Source organism: Panthera uncia (genome assembly GCF_023721935.1).
Source record: "Panthera uncia isolate 11264 chromosome B2 unlocalized genomic scaffold, Puncia_PCG_1.0 HiC_scaffold_24, whole genome shotgun sequence".
In the NCBI taxonomy this organism is placed as follows: Eukaryota; Metazoa; Chordata; class Mammalia; order Carnivora; family Felidae; genus Panthera; species Panthera uncia.
In genome coordinates, this window is record NW_026057580.1 from 65,163,832 (window position 1) to 65,180,032 (window position 16,201).

Below are 16,201 nucleotides of genomic sequence, written 5' to 3' on the forward strand. Positions count from 1 at the left end.
GCCTACATATCATAATCTGAGACTCATTTAGAAAGCAGGATGTTGTTTTGTGAGCTAATGCTTTCTCCTCTACTTCTTTTTGGGCAACTCTCTTCTGCTACTAATCTTTGCCCACTTATTCCTGGACTGAGTCAAATTCCCATCCTGTCCCTTTATATTTGGGCATAATCTTCTCATCTGGCTATGGAGTTGTGGGAAGAAGGGAAGATTAAGGAGAGACACAGCATGATGTTAAGAATCCCAGGCCAGGCGAAGCCCTAACCCCCAGCACCTGAGGATGTGACACACTATTTGGGGATTAAGTTAACATGAGTTCTTTAGGGTGGGCCTTAATCCACTACGACTGGTATCCTCATTAGTAGAGAATAGTAGGACACAAACACACAGATGACATGTGAGGACACAATGAGAAGCAAGCCATGAGAGGTCTCAGATGGAACCAACCTCCTGACAAACAAACAAACAAACAAAACAAAAAACCAGAATCTCAGCCCTACCACCAATTAGCTGTGTAACCGAAGGCAAATTATTTAACTTTTCCAAGCTTCATCCATCTTACCTGTAAAATAGGGATAACTCTAGTGCTACCCCATAGGATTGCTGGAAGTAATAAGTGAGATATAGATAACATACATGTAACATGTAACACAGTGCCTGGCATATGGTAACCACTCAATAAAGATTAACTCTAATAATAATTATTAATAATATCATTGCTTTTACCTCCCTGCCATTAGATTCTCTCACCTGTTTTTCCTTTTTAATTTTTTAAGTAATCTCTGCACTCATCATGGGGCTCAAACTCACAACCTTGAGATCAAGAGTCACATGCTCTACCGGCTGAGCCAGCCAGCCTCCCCTCTCTCATGTGTTTTCATATCAATTTATTAATTAATTAAAGCTTTCCTAAAATGTTTCCTATTCACCAAATCTCACAGAGAACAGCTACCATTTTTTGGTCAACCAGTTAGGGCACTTTTATAGCCTGTGTAATTTGTTGTTGTTTTTTTTTCAATATATGAAATTTATTGTCAAATTGGTTTCCATACAGCACCCAGTGCTCATCCCAAAAGGTGCCCTCCTCAGTACACATCACCCACCCTCCCCTCCCTCCCACCCCCCATCCACCCTCAGTTTGTTCTCAGTTTTTAAGAGTCTCTTATGCTTTTAGCCTGTGTAATTTGAAGATGGCAGAAAACTCAACCAAAATAGAAATGTATTATTTCTCACATTAGAAACCTAGAGGTAAATAACTAGGGCTAGGGAAATGGCTCCATGATGGCATCATTGTCGCAGGATACTTCTGTCTTCCCGCCCCACCATCTCTTGGGTCATAAGATGGATTTATAAGATGCTTCTTTGGCATAACATTCATATCCCAGAAGGGAAGAAGACAAGAAAATGAAAAGGATGCAGGCCAGAGACTTTTTCCTCTTAAAGGTTTACTACTTTATTTAGGAAGGCAAACCCAGCCCAGGGGCATCCATCTGTATCTCTTACCCCAAATGGTGTCAAATGGACACTCCCATCTGGAAGAGAGACTGGAATATCAAGTATTTTTAGTTGGGTACATTTCTCATCTCAGATATAATCAAATGTTTTAAAGAAGGAGACATGGATATTGGGCTACATGACCATGTCTACTACATGACCTCACTTAATTCTACTTTTTTAAAAATGTTTATTTATTTTTGAAAGAGAGAAACAGAGCACCAGTGGGGGAAGGACAGAGAGAGAGGGAGACCCAGAATCTGAAGCAGGTCCCAGGCTTTGAGCTGTCAACACAGAGACTGACACGGAGCTAGAACCCACGAACTGTGAGATCATGACCCGAGTCAAAGTTGGACACTTAACTGACTCAGCCGCCCAGGTGCCCTTTAATTCTACTTTTTAAAATGACAATCTGGGGCACCTGGCTAGCTCAGTCAGAGGAGAGTGTGATTCTTGATCTCAGAATAGTGAGTTTGAGCCCAACATTGGGGGCAGCGATTACTTAAAAATAAAATCTTAGGGTGTCTAGGTGTCTCAGGTCATGATCTCCTTGTTCGTGAGTTCGAGCACCATGTCAGGCTCTGTGCTGACAGCTCAGAGCCTGGAGCCTGTTTCTGATTCTGTATCTTCCTCTCTCTCTGCCCCTCCCCAGCTCAAACTGTATCTCTCTCTCTCTCTCTCTCTCTCTCTCTCTCTCTCTCTCTCTCTCAAAAATCAATAAACATTTAAAAAAATTAAAAACCTTTAAAAAATAATACAACAAAATGACAACCTGTTTCAGATCTGATATAATGGGCATGAATCCAGAGTCCAATAATTTAGGTAATTGGTACATCATAGCCAATGTCAATTCAGTAGGAGGAAAATCAATTACACTAACTTTTGCTTTGAATTGCCTGGTCCTTTTAGTCAGAACAATCAGCCCACATTGATATGGATTGTTCTGGACATGAAATTATAGAAACTCCTGGATTAACTTCACTCATGTATATTACCCACAACTATCAAGGTAAGCAGTGTTTGAAGGTGGTTGCTTAAACATTTAAACCACTTTTATTATGTTATTACTACAGGGTATAAAATTATATTCTAAGTTCTGAGTACAGAAACCAACCTACACAGCCCATTGCTTATGTATTATCTATACTTCACTCACCTGTCTCAAATCCTTTTTCAGAAAATGGCAAATATGAATTAAAAATCCAGGAATATGTAGTTCATACAAGTTAGTAAACAATACAAATGAGAAGTATTAATTTCATTTCATTTCTTCATATAATAATTATGTCCTCTCTTGCAAAATCCTCACTCATATGGAATAATTACATAATGTTCTCAATTTACTATGGAAGGGCAATGCTTAACCTATGTGGTATGTAAATCTATCATATGTTAGTTAGTTGCAGGATAGGCCTCGTCCAAACAATTTGAATGTTTCAGTAAATAAGGTATGGGTGTTGTCCTGATTAGCTATTTAGGCCATGAAAGGAAGAGAGAAGGAGTAATAGTAGATTAAGGTCCACCCAAGGAATAGAAAAAAAAAAATGAAATTTATTAGTTTTATTCGTTCGATTAGTAAGCTAATGATAAAATAATAATTAAAAACTCACATCAAAGCAACAACTTCTTTATTTTGTCATCAAATCATCTCATATTTACTAGTCCTATGTTAAACTAGATGTTAAATTCCTAAAAGATACTTTGGGTCCCACATAGCACTTAATGGTGCCCTGAACCATGCTTATTTGATTGACTAAGGATGCATATATTAAAAATTCCAGGGTTAACTCCCAGCTTCCCAATTCTCTTTACAGACAAAATTAGTTTCTTGAATTAAGGCCATTAGCTTAAAGGTATAACTATAGGGGCACTTGGGTGGCTCAGTCAGTTAAGAGTCCAACCCTTAATTTCAACTCAAGTCATGATCTCATGGTTCATGAGATCAAGCCCCGCATTGGGCTCTATGCTGACAGCATGGAGCCTGCTTGGGATTATCTCTCTCCCTCTCTCTCTGCCCCCCCCCCCAACTCAAAATAAATAAACTTAAAAAAAAGGTATAATATAAAGTTGGGTGACCTTTTCAAGCAAACATAACAATATAAAATATGTTGTCCTTTCGCAAAGTTGAAACTCCAGAAGACAACTTACTTGTTGAACAATAATGAAATTTCTAAGAGCATCAACAAAACTCTTTTGCAATTGCCTTTAAACCTAGTTAAAGAAATGCACAAGGAAAACAATTCACATTACTTTATAAACATAGCTAATTTTTATACTCTCCCCCTGGAAAAAAAAAACAAGTAACTTATTTGGATCATCTACTTTATTAACTATTTTTGGCTTTAGATACCTCTACTCTATGTTAAAAAAAATTATCCTTGAAAAATAAATTTGCTGTCATTAAATGTACTGAAATAAACATGATGTATGATCATTCTATTACATTAAATCTCCATATCTAAATCATGTACTCAGGCTTTATTCATGTAGTGAGGATTGTCTATAATTAACTAATGAACCACTCTCTCTAGGCATTCTTAAATTTATTCTAGCATTAATATTCATAATATACCAATGAAGGGGATAATCTTCAGCAGGCGTCTCCTAGGACTCAAAGTCGGTTAATGGCAATGATGTTTGTAATAACAGCATCACCAGACACCGCAGAGGTTTGATTGAATGTAGAATAGATTGGAGAATAACAAAATTTTGTGACTATAAGCAAACATCTAGGTACAAACATATGTGCTGAATATGGATACATAATTAGCTCAAGGCAACATATTTGGCATTAGATCGTGCAATGGAAATATTGGTCTACTTCTAGCGTTAAAAGCTTTCTTGATAAAATATAAAAGGCTTGAAGGCAATTGCAAAAGAGTTTTGTTGATGCTCTGAGTGATTACATTGTTGCTCAACAAGTGTGTGGCCTTCTGGAGTTTCAACTTTGAGGAGGGACAACATATTTTATATTCCATGTTTTAAGGATTATTAGCTTATGTATTTCTAAAACAGACCAGGTTTTAGCCGTGAACTACTTAGTTGTTTCCTACAGCTTGAGGCTGACTTCATGCAAGGGTGTGATAAAGGTGACTCTGACCTTCTGGTTGACCTCTGGCTTCCGCTGCTTTTTCACTTTTGCCACTGTTGGTAGAGAGGGTTTTGGAAATCAGGGAGGCCAGAGCAGAGCCAGGATCTAGCTATAACTACCATCATGTCAGAATGCTGAATAAAGTCATAAGGCAGATAATCATTTTATCTGTGAAACTTGACGGTAAGCTGCATGAGGACAGGAACTATCTGGGTCCGACATGTCAGGCAGTCACCAAACCCCAAATTTTATCCTAGCGCACTTCCAGATGCAAGGGACTCATGGAATCCTCAATTGTGAAGTGAAGTTAAAATTCAAACTAAACAAGTGTTTACTACCATATTAATGAGCTAAAAATTTACTTGCTTTAATCTTGTGTAAAGAGAAAGTATACAGGGGCGCTTGGAGGGCTTAGTCAGTTGAGCATCCTACTTCAGCTGAGGTCTTGATCTCAGGATTTGTGGATTCGAGCCCTGCTTCTGGCTTTGTGCTGACAGCACGGAACCTGTCCCGAATTCTGTCTCCCTTTCTCTCTGCCCCTCCCCCGGTTGTATGTGTGCTCTCCCTCTCTCTAAAAATAAACATTAAAAAAAATTTTTTTTAAAAAGATAGTGTGTATCTCTAATTTGACATAATATTCATCTTGTAATTCATTTACTGTATCCTTTGCATGTTTTAAAGGATCACTTTAATTTCCTCTTGTTGCCACAGGACTATGGTCATTCCATTGTATAACAAAATGGGAAATTCAACGCTGGACAAATGGAATACCACAGGTTAATAATGGGACCCCAACTACTTGAATCCTGAGATTCAGAGTCAAACAGACCTTGTGTGGTGTCCAAGCCCTGCCACCTACTACGTATCCTACATAAGTTACTCAGTTGCATTTAGCCTTAGTTTTTCTTCCTCCCAGAATAAGAATGGTGAATATAAATACCTGAAAAAAGTAGTTAGGAGGATTAAATAACATGTGTAAAAGGGACATAAGAGGTGATGATTATGATGATAGTTACACAACTTTGTGAGGTTGTTAAAATTCACACAAGTATACACAAAAAAACTATGAATTTTACTGAATGTCAAGTATACTTCAATAAATCTGACTTTAAAAAATAAAACAATAAAATTTGAAAATGCATGTAAAGTATTTAGCACAGTGTTTGACACTTAGGAAATGCATAGTAAATAATTTTTCTAGAGGGCTGTATCAAAATTATGAAAAAAATTTTCTTCCTTTGCCACAGAAATAAGTTCTCTCCATAGTTAACTAGATTCTTACATTTTGGTGTACTGATTTGGAGATCAAATCCAATATTCCCTATATTCCTTTTCTGCTCTCTAAATGTTGAAGGAAAGTACAAAAGGAACAGTGAAATTGAACAGTTGAGTATTTTCTGTTAACAAGGACCTTTTACATTCCCACAGAGGGCCCCTTCTATGGCATGCAGAGAAACATAAAAGAAATAGAGGTATTTCCACAACTTAAACACTTCATTCATTCATTCATTCCCAAAATATTTATTGAACACCTATTATGTGACAAACACTTGCTAAATTCTGGGAATACATTTAAGGTTAGAGGGAAACAATCTCTACCCTGTGAAACATTCTCATGGGAGAAGTGGACTGTAACCCAAGAAATACCCAAATAAATATTAAGTCACAGAAATAAGTGCAAATGGACACCTGACTTGGAAACATTCACACAAAAGAATAGCTGAAATTCAGTAGAGATGAGAGTAAACCAAGTTTTGTTTTTGTGGTGCCAGAGAGGTGACAGGAACATGAAAGATACAATCCTAGTGCTGGGGAACTTCCTTCTGGGAGGGATTCTCAATTTTGGATTCAAAACATGTGGTCTATGGACAGTTGGGAATATGTAATATGAACTTATATTAGATGACAGTATTATAATGATGTTATATTTTCTGAGTGTGGTAATTGTATCATGGTTATGTAGACGATTATCTGTGTACTTAAGAGACACACGTTGAAGTATTTATGGGTGAAGTATCTTCATGTCAGCATACTATCTTCAAATAATTCAACGAAAATTTGCTGAATTAACACATGAGAGAGAGAAAAAAAATAAAAGTGGCAAATTTTGAACAATTGATGAGCCAGAGTGAAAAGTATATGGGGGTTCATTGTACTTTTCTCTCTCTCTCTTCCTCCCTTCCTCCTTCCCCCATGCCTCCATTTCCCACCTCTGCTCCTTTGTGCTATTTTTGTCCTAACTTTACTTTTAAGTATGTCATAAACTTCTCAGTACATTGCTATTATTTTTACTCTAGTCAGATCTCTTGTACAAATTTTTAAATGAGAAAAAAATGTCTTTTGTAGTTACCCATATAGTTATCATTTCTAATATGCTTTCATTCTTTCATATAGATCTATGTTCTCTCTGATAATAACAGATCTACGTTCTGTCTGATAATCATTTTCCTTCAGCTGAAGAACTTCCTTTAATATTTTATTTATTTATTATTTTTAATATTTTTATTTTTTTATAGTGCAGGTCTACTGGTGATACATTCTCTCAGATTTTGTTTCTCTAAGTGTATCTTAATTTTTGTCGTCATTTTCAAAGAATATTTTCACTGGATAAAAAATCCTAGGTGAATCATTTCTTTTCTGCACTTAAATTTTATTTTAATGTTTATTTATTTTTGAGAGAGAGAGAGAGACAGAAACAGAGTGCAAGCAGGGGAAGGGCAGAGAGAGAGGGAGACACAGAATCTGAAGCAGGCTCCAGGCTCTGAGCTGTCAGCACAGAGCCCAATGCCGGGCTCGAACTCACCAACTGAGATCATGACCTGAGCCGAAGCTGGACACTCAACCAACTGAGCTATCCAGGCACCCCTGTTTTTTCATTTTAGATATGACATTTTTTTTTCACCTTTAGACATTTCATTTGATTCTTTTCTCTATTTTTCCTTTCTTTCGTTATGTTCATGTTTTCCTTTAAATGCTTGGGAATATTTACAATAATGGTTTTAAGCTTTGTATATTATTTCCATCGTCTTTGTCATTTCTGGATGAGTTTCTACTGACTGAATTTTCCCCTGCTTATGAACCTTATTTACCTACCTCTTTATCTGTCTAGTAATTTTTACTGGATATAGAACATTGTAAACTGTATTTTGTTGAGTGCTAAGTTTTTTTTGTTTTACTGAAGTATAGTTGACATAAAATATTATTTATGTTTCAGGTGTACAACATAGTGAGATGACAATTATATTACAAAATGCTCATCACGGTAAGTGTAGTTACTATCTCACTATGCACAATTATTACAATATTATTGTATTCCCTATGCTTTCCTTTCATCCCCATAACTTATTTATTTTATGACTGGAAGTTTGTGCCTGTTAATCCCTTTACCTACTTTGTCTATCCTCCTCACCCTTTTCCCTCTGGCAACCATCAGTTTGCTCTCTGTATTTATGAATTTGTTTCTGTTTTGGTTTTTTGTTTACTTGCTCATTTGTTCTGTTTTTTAAATTCCACATATAAGTGAAATCATCTTGTAGTTGTTTCTCTGAATTATTTCACTCAGCATAATACCTTCTAGGTCCAGCCAGGTTGTCATGAATGGCAAGATCTCATTCTTTTTATGGCTAAGTAATATTCCACTGTGTATACATACCACATATTCTTTATCCATTCAACTATTTATGGACACTTACCTGGTGTGAACTTGATCTCACCACCATGAGATCATGACCTGAGTCAAAATCAAGAATCAGATGCTTAACCAATTAACCCACCCAGGCGCCCCAAGTCAACACTACTACTAAGAGAATTATGTTCTATGGCTTTGCATTAAAATAAGGTATTTGGGCTCCATCATATGTTAAATTGACTCCTGTGGGCTAGGGTATGAAGTGGACCTCTAAATAAATCTGTTTCCATGAGGCAATGTATTCCAAATTTCAAATAACTGACTTACAAAGTACAGCTAATTTGTACGTTGGAGACTTCAAGAATATGACCTCACCTAAATAGTAGTTGAAGGGAACAGATTTTAATCTGCTAGTATCTGATTAGTTTTCTAATACCTATTGCTGCATAACAAACTACCTCAAAATTTAGTGACTTAACTGAACACTATCTTTCTAATATAGTACAAGTGTACTGTAAAAATGGTGGTGATATTAAGGCCAGTTTGAGGATTCCCAGTTCCACCTCTTTAAATGATTTTTAAGTAGATTTTAATCGGTCCAATTCAAGTAAACACTTTGTGACTGCTTTGGGCTGAGATGCATTTTCTTATTAAGTAGTTTGAATATAATTGAATCTTTATGTGAGAGCTCAGGATTTTCCACAGCTTCCATTCATTTTATATCTCTGACATTAAAATACAAATGGTGTTTGCAACTGAGTTGGCTCTTTATTGACCTTATGCCAGGTCACCATTTTTTTTTTCTGCAACAAATATTTTTAGACAAACAACAACAACACCTAGTGGCTTAAAACAACCATTTGGTTAGCTCATGATTCTGCTGGGCAGTTCTGGTCTGGGACAGCTTCCACTAATCTCTAATAGTCTCTTCCATGTGTCAATGACCAGTTGGTGATTTAAATGGGACTGGCTGATCCCAAATGGTCTCACTCACATTTGTGACAGGTGGCTCTCTGTTAGAAGGGAGTGATGGGGGTGACTTGGCCACGCATCTCTTATCATCTAGCAGGCTAATCTAGGCATGTTCATATAGCAGTAAGATTCCAAGAGAAGCAAGGGGGTAAGCCCAGTGTGCAAGATCTTTTCAAGTACTCCTTGCATTACTTGTGCTAACGTTTCATTTACCAAAATAAGGCACAGCCAACCCAGATTTAGGGAGTGAGAAAAGAGACCCTGCTTCTTTATGGAAAGAGTGGAGAATTGTGGGCATTTTTACAATCTACCATAATGTCAACTTAAATTCAGATAGAAAGTGTAACAGAAGTCTAGAGAAAGAAAAAAATAATCGCTGTAGGTTAGAGGGAGTTGGCCTCTTGGAGGATGAGAGGAGATTAGAGATGGACCTCCAATTGCTGGATAGAGGGAGAGGAGTGTGAAGGGCATGATAAGATAGATAAGAGGACCCCACCTCTACCTATTCAGTAAAATCCTAAAGACAGAAACAACATGACCTTGCCAAAGGGATACACTCTGTGCCAGATATCCTCCTACGTCTTAATGTTAGTGTGAGTTAAATGTTAGCATTATTCAGAGTTTTGACCTTGTTCCTCCTTATTCTACACATTTGCCCTGGGTGATCTTATTCAATTTCATGGCATCAACTCCCACCTGTTCCATGACACGTAGCTTTGACCTGTGACCTCCAGAACCACCTTTTTCAATGAGTTCTTAGAAATCTCTGCTCATATAGCCACCAAGCACTTCAGCCTCAAATGTTCAAAACCAAATTTATTTTCATGACCTACTCTTTCTCCTGTTTTACTGTTTTTTAGTTAATGGTTTCACCTCCGTCCGTTTACCTAACCTGGAAACCTAATTTCATAGTCATCCGTGACTGCTTCTCCTTCTTTGTTCGTCACAATTCCTAGTGATTCCATCTCCTACACGTACCCTCCTCTCGATTCCCACCCGACTGCTTTGGCATGGGCTCCTATCGCCCTCACCTGACCTCTTGTAGCAACTTCCTACCTGGTCTTCCTCAGTTAGTTTCACCCTGCTCCACTCCATTCAGGGTACACTTTATAAAACCCAAATTTGTTTATGTCACTCCTCGACTTAAAAATGTATCCTCAGTCCCTATTGCCTGAAAGCTAATTCCTTAAAAGCATATGGCTTAACGAGTGCTTAGCCATCTGGCCCCACCTAATTCCACCATCGTCATCCTCTGCCACTCTGCCCCACCCCATCCTCCTTCTCCCCAACCTCACTAAGCTTCTCACCACTCGCCACCAACAACGCACACCCTTTCACAATCCTGGGACTTGGCCCATGTTGTTTACTCTTCCTGGATTGCCGGCCCTTCCTTCTCCATCTGGTAAATTCTTATTCATCAGCACAGCTCATAAACCAGTCACCTCCTTGCTAATGACTTCCCTGAGCCATACAGAGTTAGTCACTTCTGTGTTCCCATAGCCTTTTGCCCTTTCCTCTGGCAGTGACCATCTTTCATGCTTTTGGGGGCCTAGACTGTGTTATGTGCTATGGGATGTGCTACATTTGGCAAATTTTCAGCCACATGAATTTCATCTCTCTGAAGTAAAATCCAGAAAACTTTAATTTCCCTTGCAGCTAGGAAGCTGTTAAATGACCCAGACTCCCCCACATCAGATATGCCTTCATAAAACTCTTCTTTTAGAAACTCTTACTCCTTTTACAGTACATGTGTAAGTGGGGTGAGGGGGGGAGGCTGATCGTCTATCGAGAGTGATTGGAACAGGCCTTTGATTCTTGGGGTGATAGGAACAGCACTGCCTGTGTGAAGCTCCTTGTGCTGAGAGGGGAGAGCAGTGTTGCTAGACCGGCTCTCTGTGGTGGCTGGACATAGATGGGTTTCAGGGTCTGGCTCTCTGGCTCTGTGGGATATCCCGTGAGCCACTTAAATGCTGGGATAAATTAATTCGTCGCCCAAACAAGCCTAAGTAGATCTGTTTCTCAAGGACTGAAAAGCAGTGAAGCACTTTGGTTAGAACACTTAGCGCGTTTTATTGTGCAAGTTGTAATTTATTTAATCAAGTTGTATAGTATGAAGGTGCTTGCTTCCCTCATTAGATTCATCATGAGTACTGTATGTTGTGCTTCTATGCATAGACCTGATTTCTTAATGATTCAACTAAAATTATACATTGAGTGCCTACTCTGTGCCATGCACTGTGCTGGTCATTGCAGAGATTACAGTGAAAAAGACACACGGGATCTTTGCTTTTTCAAAGTGTACAGTCTAGGGGCGCCTGGGTGGCTCAGTCAGTTAAGCGTCCAATTCTTGATTTCAGCTCAAGTCATCTCACGGTTCATGAGTTCAAGCCTCTCATGGAGCCTGCTTGGGATTCTCTTGCTCTCCCTCTCTCTCTGCCCCTTCCCCCACTCTCTCTCCTGGAGAAAAAAAAGAAAAGAAAACAACAAAGTGTACAATCTAAAAGATCTGTGCCTGAAACTTTCTAAGTATCCAATTAAGTTAGTGTACCAATTTATTTGAGTAATTATTTCAATTAATGAGCATTTATGTCCTGAAAATATAAAAATTAATGAGAAATGTCCTTAAGTTTCTCTCAGGCTACTATGAGACACAGATATATAAATAAATAATGTGCATGCATTGTGCACAGTATGTTAACCAAAATATGTTCCAGATTTGGTAGAACAAATCTGGAACTGGTGGCTCAAAGGGTGGTGGAACAAATCTGGAACTGGTGGCTCAAAGGGGGAGTGGCTTGAAGAATGCTGTTTGGGGGAATCAGGAATAAAAGATGGAATCTCTGAACTTGAAAATATTTGAGCAAGCGTGCATGAGATTTCCTCTTTTTCCCTCTTCCCTTCTCCCCCTTTGCTTCCCTTTCCCTTTCTTCCTTCTTCCCTTCTCTTCCCCTTTCCTTGCTGTTCCCTTTGCCCTTTAAGTATCAATTCAAGGACCATTTTTATAATAAATCTCGGCAGACCACTCCTCTTCCTCCCTCCCAGACTCCCAGGCTGTGTTAGTAATGTTTCCAAACTCCCGTAACGCTTTGTACATTCCTCTGCTAATTCTCTTTCCTTTTGATGTATGTCATCTGTGTACCTGTCAGTCTCACTCACCTCATGCCAAGTCAGGGCTGGGCATTTAATCAGCATGAAATAAACTCAATAAATGTTTTTTGAGGAAACATAAATTTAAATTGCAATGAGAAACCACTACGCCCTCATCAGAATGGCCAAAATAAAAAATATTAATAATATTAGGTGTTAATGAAAATGTGGAAAAACTGTAAATTTCAAACATTGCTGAAAGGAATATAAACTGACAACCTTTTTGGAAAATTACTTGGCAAACTTTAGTAATGTTGAGCATTAGCAAAAAAATTTACACATGTTCACATTTGCATACCCTGTAACACAGAGATTGAACTCTTAGGTATATATCCCCCCAAAGTGCTTATGTTATATCAGCTTTATTCATAATAGTCCCAAACAAACAACCTAAATGCCCAACCACAGATTGGATACATTAATTGTGGTCTATTCATATCACAGAAGAGTGCACAATATTTCTTATTCAAAATGAAAAACTACGTGCAACAATATGGATGATTCTTATAGACTAATACTGAGCAAAAGAAATTGGACACAAGAAAAGTACATATTGTGATGCCACTTACATGAACTTCCAGAAGAGGCAAAATTAACCTCTGGTGATGAAGCTTAGAATGATGGTTATCTTTTGCAGAAGTAAGACAGACACTAAGGCACTAGAAGGTGACAGAAGAGACTTCTGAAGTTTTGGAAATACTCTATATTTTTATAATGGCATATTTAAAAGCCACACACAGAAGGATTTTCTGAGACAAGGTTAACTGTCCTTCACTAAAACCATTTTACACCCCCAACCATATAATATGTAAACATTTGAGCTATATACTTATGATCTGTGCATTTGCTTTACTGTATGTAGGTTGTTTCTGGATAAGAATGTATTTAAAACCTAAATAAAAATAAATGTTCTTTGAATGAATGAGTGAATGAATGAGTGAAGGAGTGAGTGAATGAGTTGGGTCCGTAAAGAGAAAAGAAGGTATTGAAGTATAAGAGGGACTGACTGGAACTGTATTTAATTTTTAAGCAGCAATGCTTGGTTCTTGAGCTCTTTATACTCTAATAATGCCCCCTAATAATTGCTCATGCGCTTCCTTTGCTTAAATATCAGTTCTTTGCTATTTAATCACAATTGTGAGGTTAAGAAAAGAAAAGCCATTAACAGTAAAGCAGATAATGACAACCTCATGGGACTGGCATTTAATTCACCGTGAGGGAGCCCTTTGGGAACTGGGGAATATACCCAATTCCCTTCTGTTTTTTATCCTTTTGCGATTTATGAGATGCAAATACAAATTAATTACTTAGACTCTTGAAGGGAGAGGAGAGGAGTTGGCACGCATGTTTACAAAAAAAGAACGGAAGCCAGCCAACATGTGACATTGCCCAAGCCACCCAAAGGTCAGAGTGGAACAGTCCTAATTGCCGGGTGGCCCGGCCACGGGATGCGCCTCTCCCATCCTTCTTCAGGCGGGGCTCCTGGGTAAACCACTCATCCCGCCAGCCTGACACAGGCCGCAAGTGGCCAACAATTCCGCAGGCGACGGATGGCCCATGTACCAGGGGCGCCGTCGAAATCCGACCCAGCTCTGGCTCCCAGCCCAGAGCCGGCGATGCCGTGTCAGGAGAGGTAGTTCCCAGGAGTCCAGCAGGTGTCGCTGCTCCACGGCTGCCGGGCGTCCCCAGGGTGGGAACCGGGGGCGTGTCGACTCCACCTGTGGCTCCTACCGCGCGCGCCGCACCTGGGTTCGCGCCGGGTGCCGCCCTCGCCGCGTGGGGGCGCTGTGCCGCGGCCGAGCAGTCGCCTGAGTCCGAAGGGCTCGGGCTGCCGGGCTGCTCGCGCGCTGCTCGGTCCTCGTCCTCTAACTCTCTGCCGTCCCCCGCACCGGCGACGAGGGGGCGGGGTCCGACGGCGCGCTGGGAAAGGCGGGCGAGCTGGCGCCCAGGTATGTTCTTCCACAAGGGCCGGGCGGCGGAGGAGGCGGACAAGAAGATGCCACTGTCGCCGCCACCTCAGGGCGACCACGCGGAGTCCGGTCCGTCCAGGACCCCCAAGAAGCACACCCCTTTCCATATCTGGCGCTCCAAGAAGAAGCAGCAGCCTCCGCCGTCGGACTGTGGGGTGTTCGTTCCACACCCGCCCCCGGCGCCTCTCTGCGAAGCCAGGTAAGCTCCTCTCCCGCTCCCTAGAGTCGCACGACCTTTCCCCCAAGCTACTCCGGGCTATGATGACCCATGACACGAGTCGTCTCCACCGGCAGCCGCGCTCTTCCCCACCCGGAGCGGGGGAAAGGCCCAGAGTCCGTTTCACCCGGCAGGGGTGTAACGGGGTCCAGAGGGGCACAGACGCGGCCTCTGCGGGGTCCTCGTGGCCTCCGGTTCCTCGTGGCTTCTGACTCAGACCAAGCACCAGCGAGAGGAACTTGTGCCCACCCATGTGCCTTTTGTTTTGACTGGCAAAGACTTTATGCAAGAAAAGACTTTATTAACCTGCTAAGAAGGGGTGCGGTAGTGAAAGATTATTGCCACCTGAGTGAATAGGAACCTTGATAATGGTGCCTTTATTAATAGTGAAGATCTCCACTCTTACAGACCTCCATTGGCCTCATAGGATCTGAAAGGAGGAGGAAGTGGCAGTGATATTATCCCCATTTTTATGGGTGGAGAACCTGAAACCAAAAGGTGAATGGCTTGTCCCCATCGGAATCAGTGTCAGAACTAGGCAGCACTAGGCAGCACCTACTTATTTAAAATATAACTGCCACTATGCTCTTTAAATATTTATCAACACTTTGTATGATTACTGTTACACTATTTGAATTGATACATTCGTTGAACAATAATCTGTTTGAAGTACCAATATGTTTCTGTGGTTTGGGGGTATAAAATAGTTTTAATGAAGGACAGTTGGCAATATCCAGTAAATCCTGCTGTGCGTATTTTTTAAGTACACCCTTAGGAACTATGAGGGCCAGAATAAAATAGTGCAAAATTCGCATTTTAGATATATTTTCCTTTCATTTCTAAAAGAGTCTTAACTTTGCAATGTATTTTTATTGGCTTAGTAAAACTGTGTTGGGCGCCTTAACTAAGTGCTGGGATATAAAAAGCAATGCGAGTGATCTCTGTAATCAAAGGATTCTTAGTCTCTTGTGGAGACCGACAAGTAAACAGTGGGATGAATCCTATGATAGATGTTAGCACAGAAGAGGGGACCCAGGAAGGCTTCCCGGAGGAGGAAGGCTGAATAGTTTAATCAGACAGAAAAGGGGAGGAGCCACGACTTCCAGGCTGAGGATGCACTATAAGCATCATCAACACTGGGAAGACCATGGCACTTGCTGAGAAGTCCAAGTGGTTCAGGATGTTCTGAGTATGTGTGAGGGAGGGGATGGGAGAGGAGTGCTGAGAGAGAAGGCATTTTATTTTTGCTCATATTTTTGTCATCCATGGTGACAATTCGTTGTCATAGGACATATTTTTCTTTATTCAAAGACTTCCTGTGCTCACTTACGAATTGAAATTTCTTTAGAAAAAATGTTACTTAATAACGATGTACCCATCATTGAAGTGTTTTTCCAATTACCTCCATAGATACTTCAAACATTTCCTTGATGGTTTTTTCCCTCTGACATGCTCCCATCATTTCCTGTCTATCAAAATGGAATCATACACAGCCATAGACAATATTTTCAAATGCAAATCCATTTTAGACTAAAACTTAAAATAGGAGCTTTTGCTTCTCTTCTCAAGTAGCTTGTATTTTCATTCAGTCTTGAAGCACTTTATTCTTTCCCTCAGAGCTGTGATGAACTTTGTACTAACAAATGTTCCCCAAACTAAACATACTGGTCTGTCTTTGGGATGTT

General features: G+C 40.0%; 1 protein-coding gene across 1 annotated transcript in view; it reads left to right on the forward strand.

The window, feature by feature from the left end:
• The first annotated feature begins 14,251 nt into the window (after positions 1-14,251).
• Positions 14,252-16,201, forward strand: part of CRYBG1 (crystallin beta-gamma domain containing 1) — a 187,396-nt gene continuing 185,446 nt past the window's right edge. Inside the window, exon 1 of the mRNA XM_049654077.1 lies at positions 14,252-14,498. Within this exon, the coding sequence (XP_049510034.1) occupies positions 14,281-14,498 (218 nt within the window). The 5' untranslated portion in view covers positions 14,252-14,280. The remainder of the gene's footprint in view (positions 14,499-16,201) is intronic.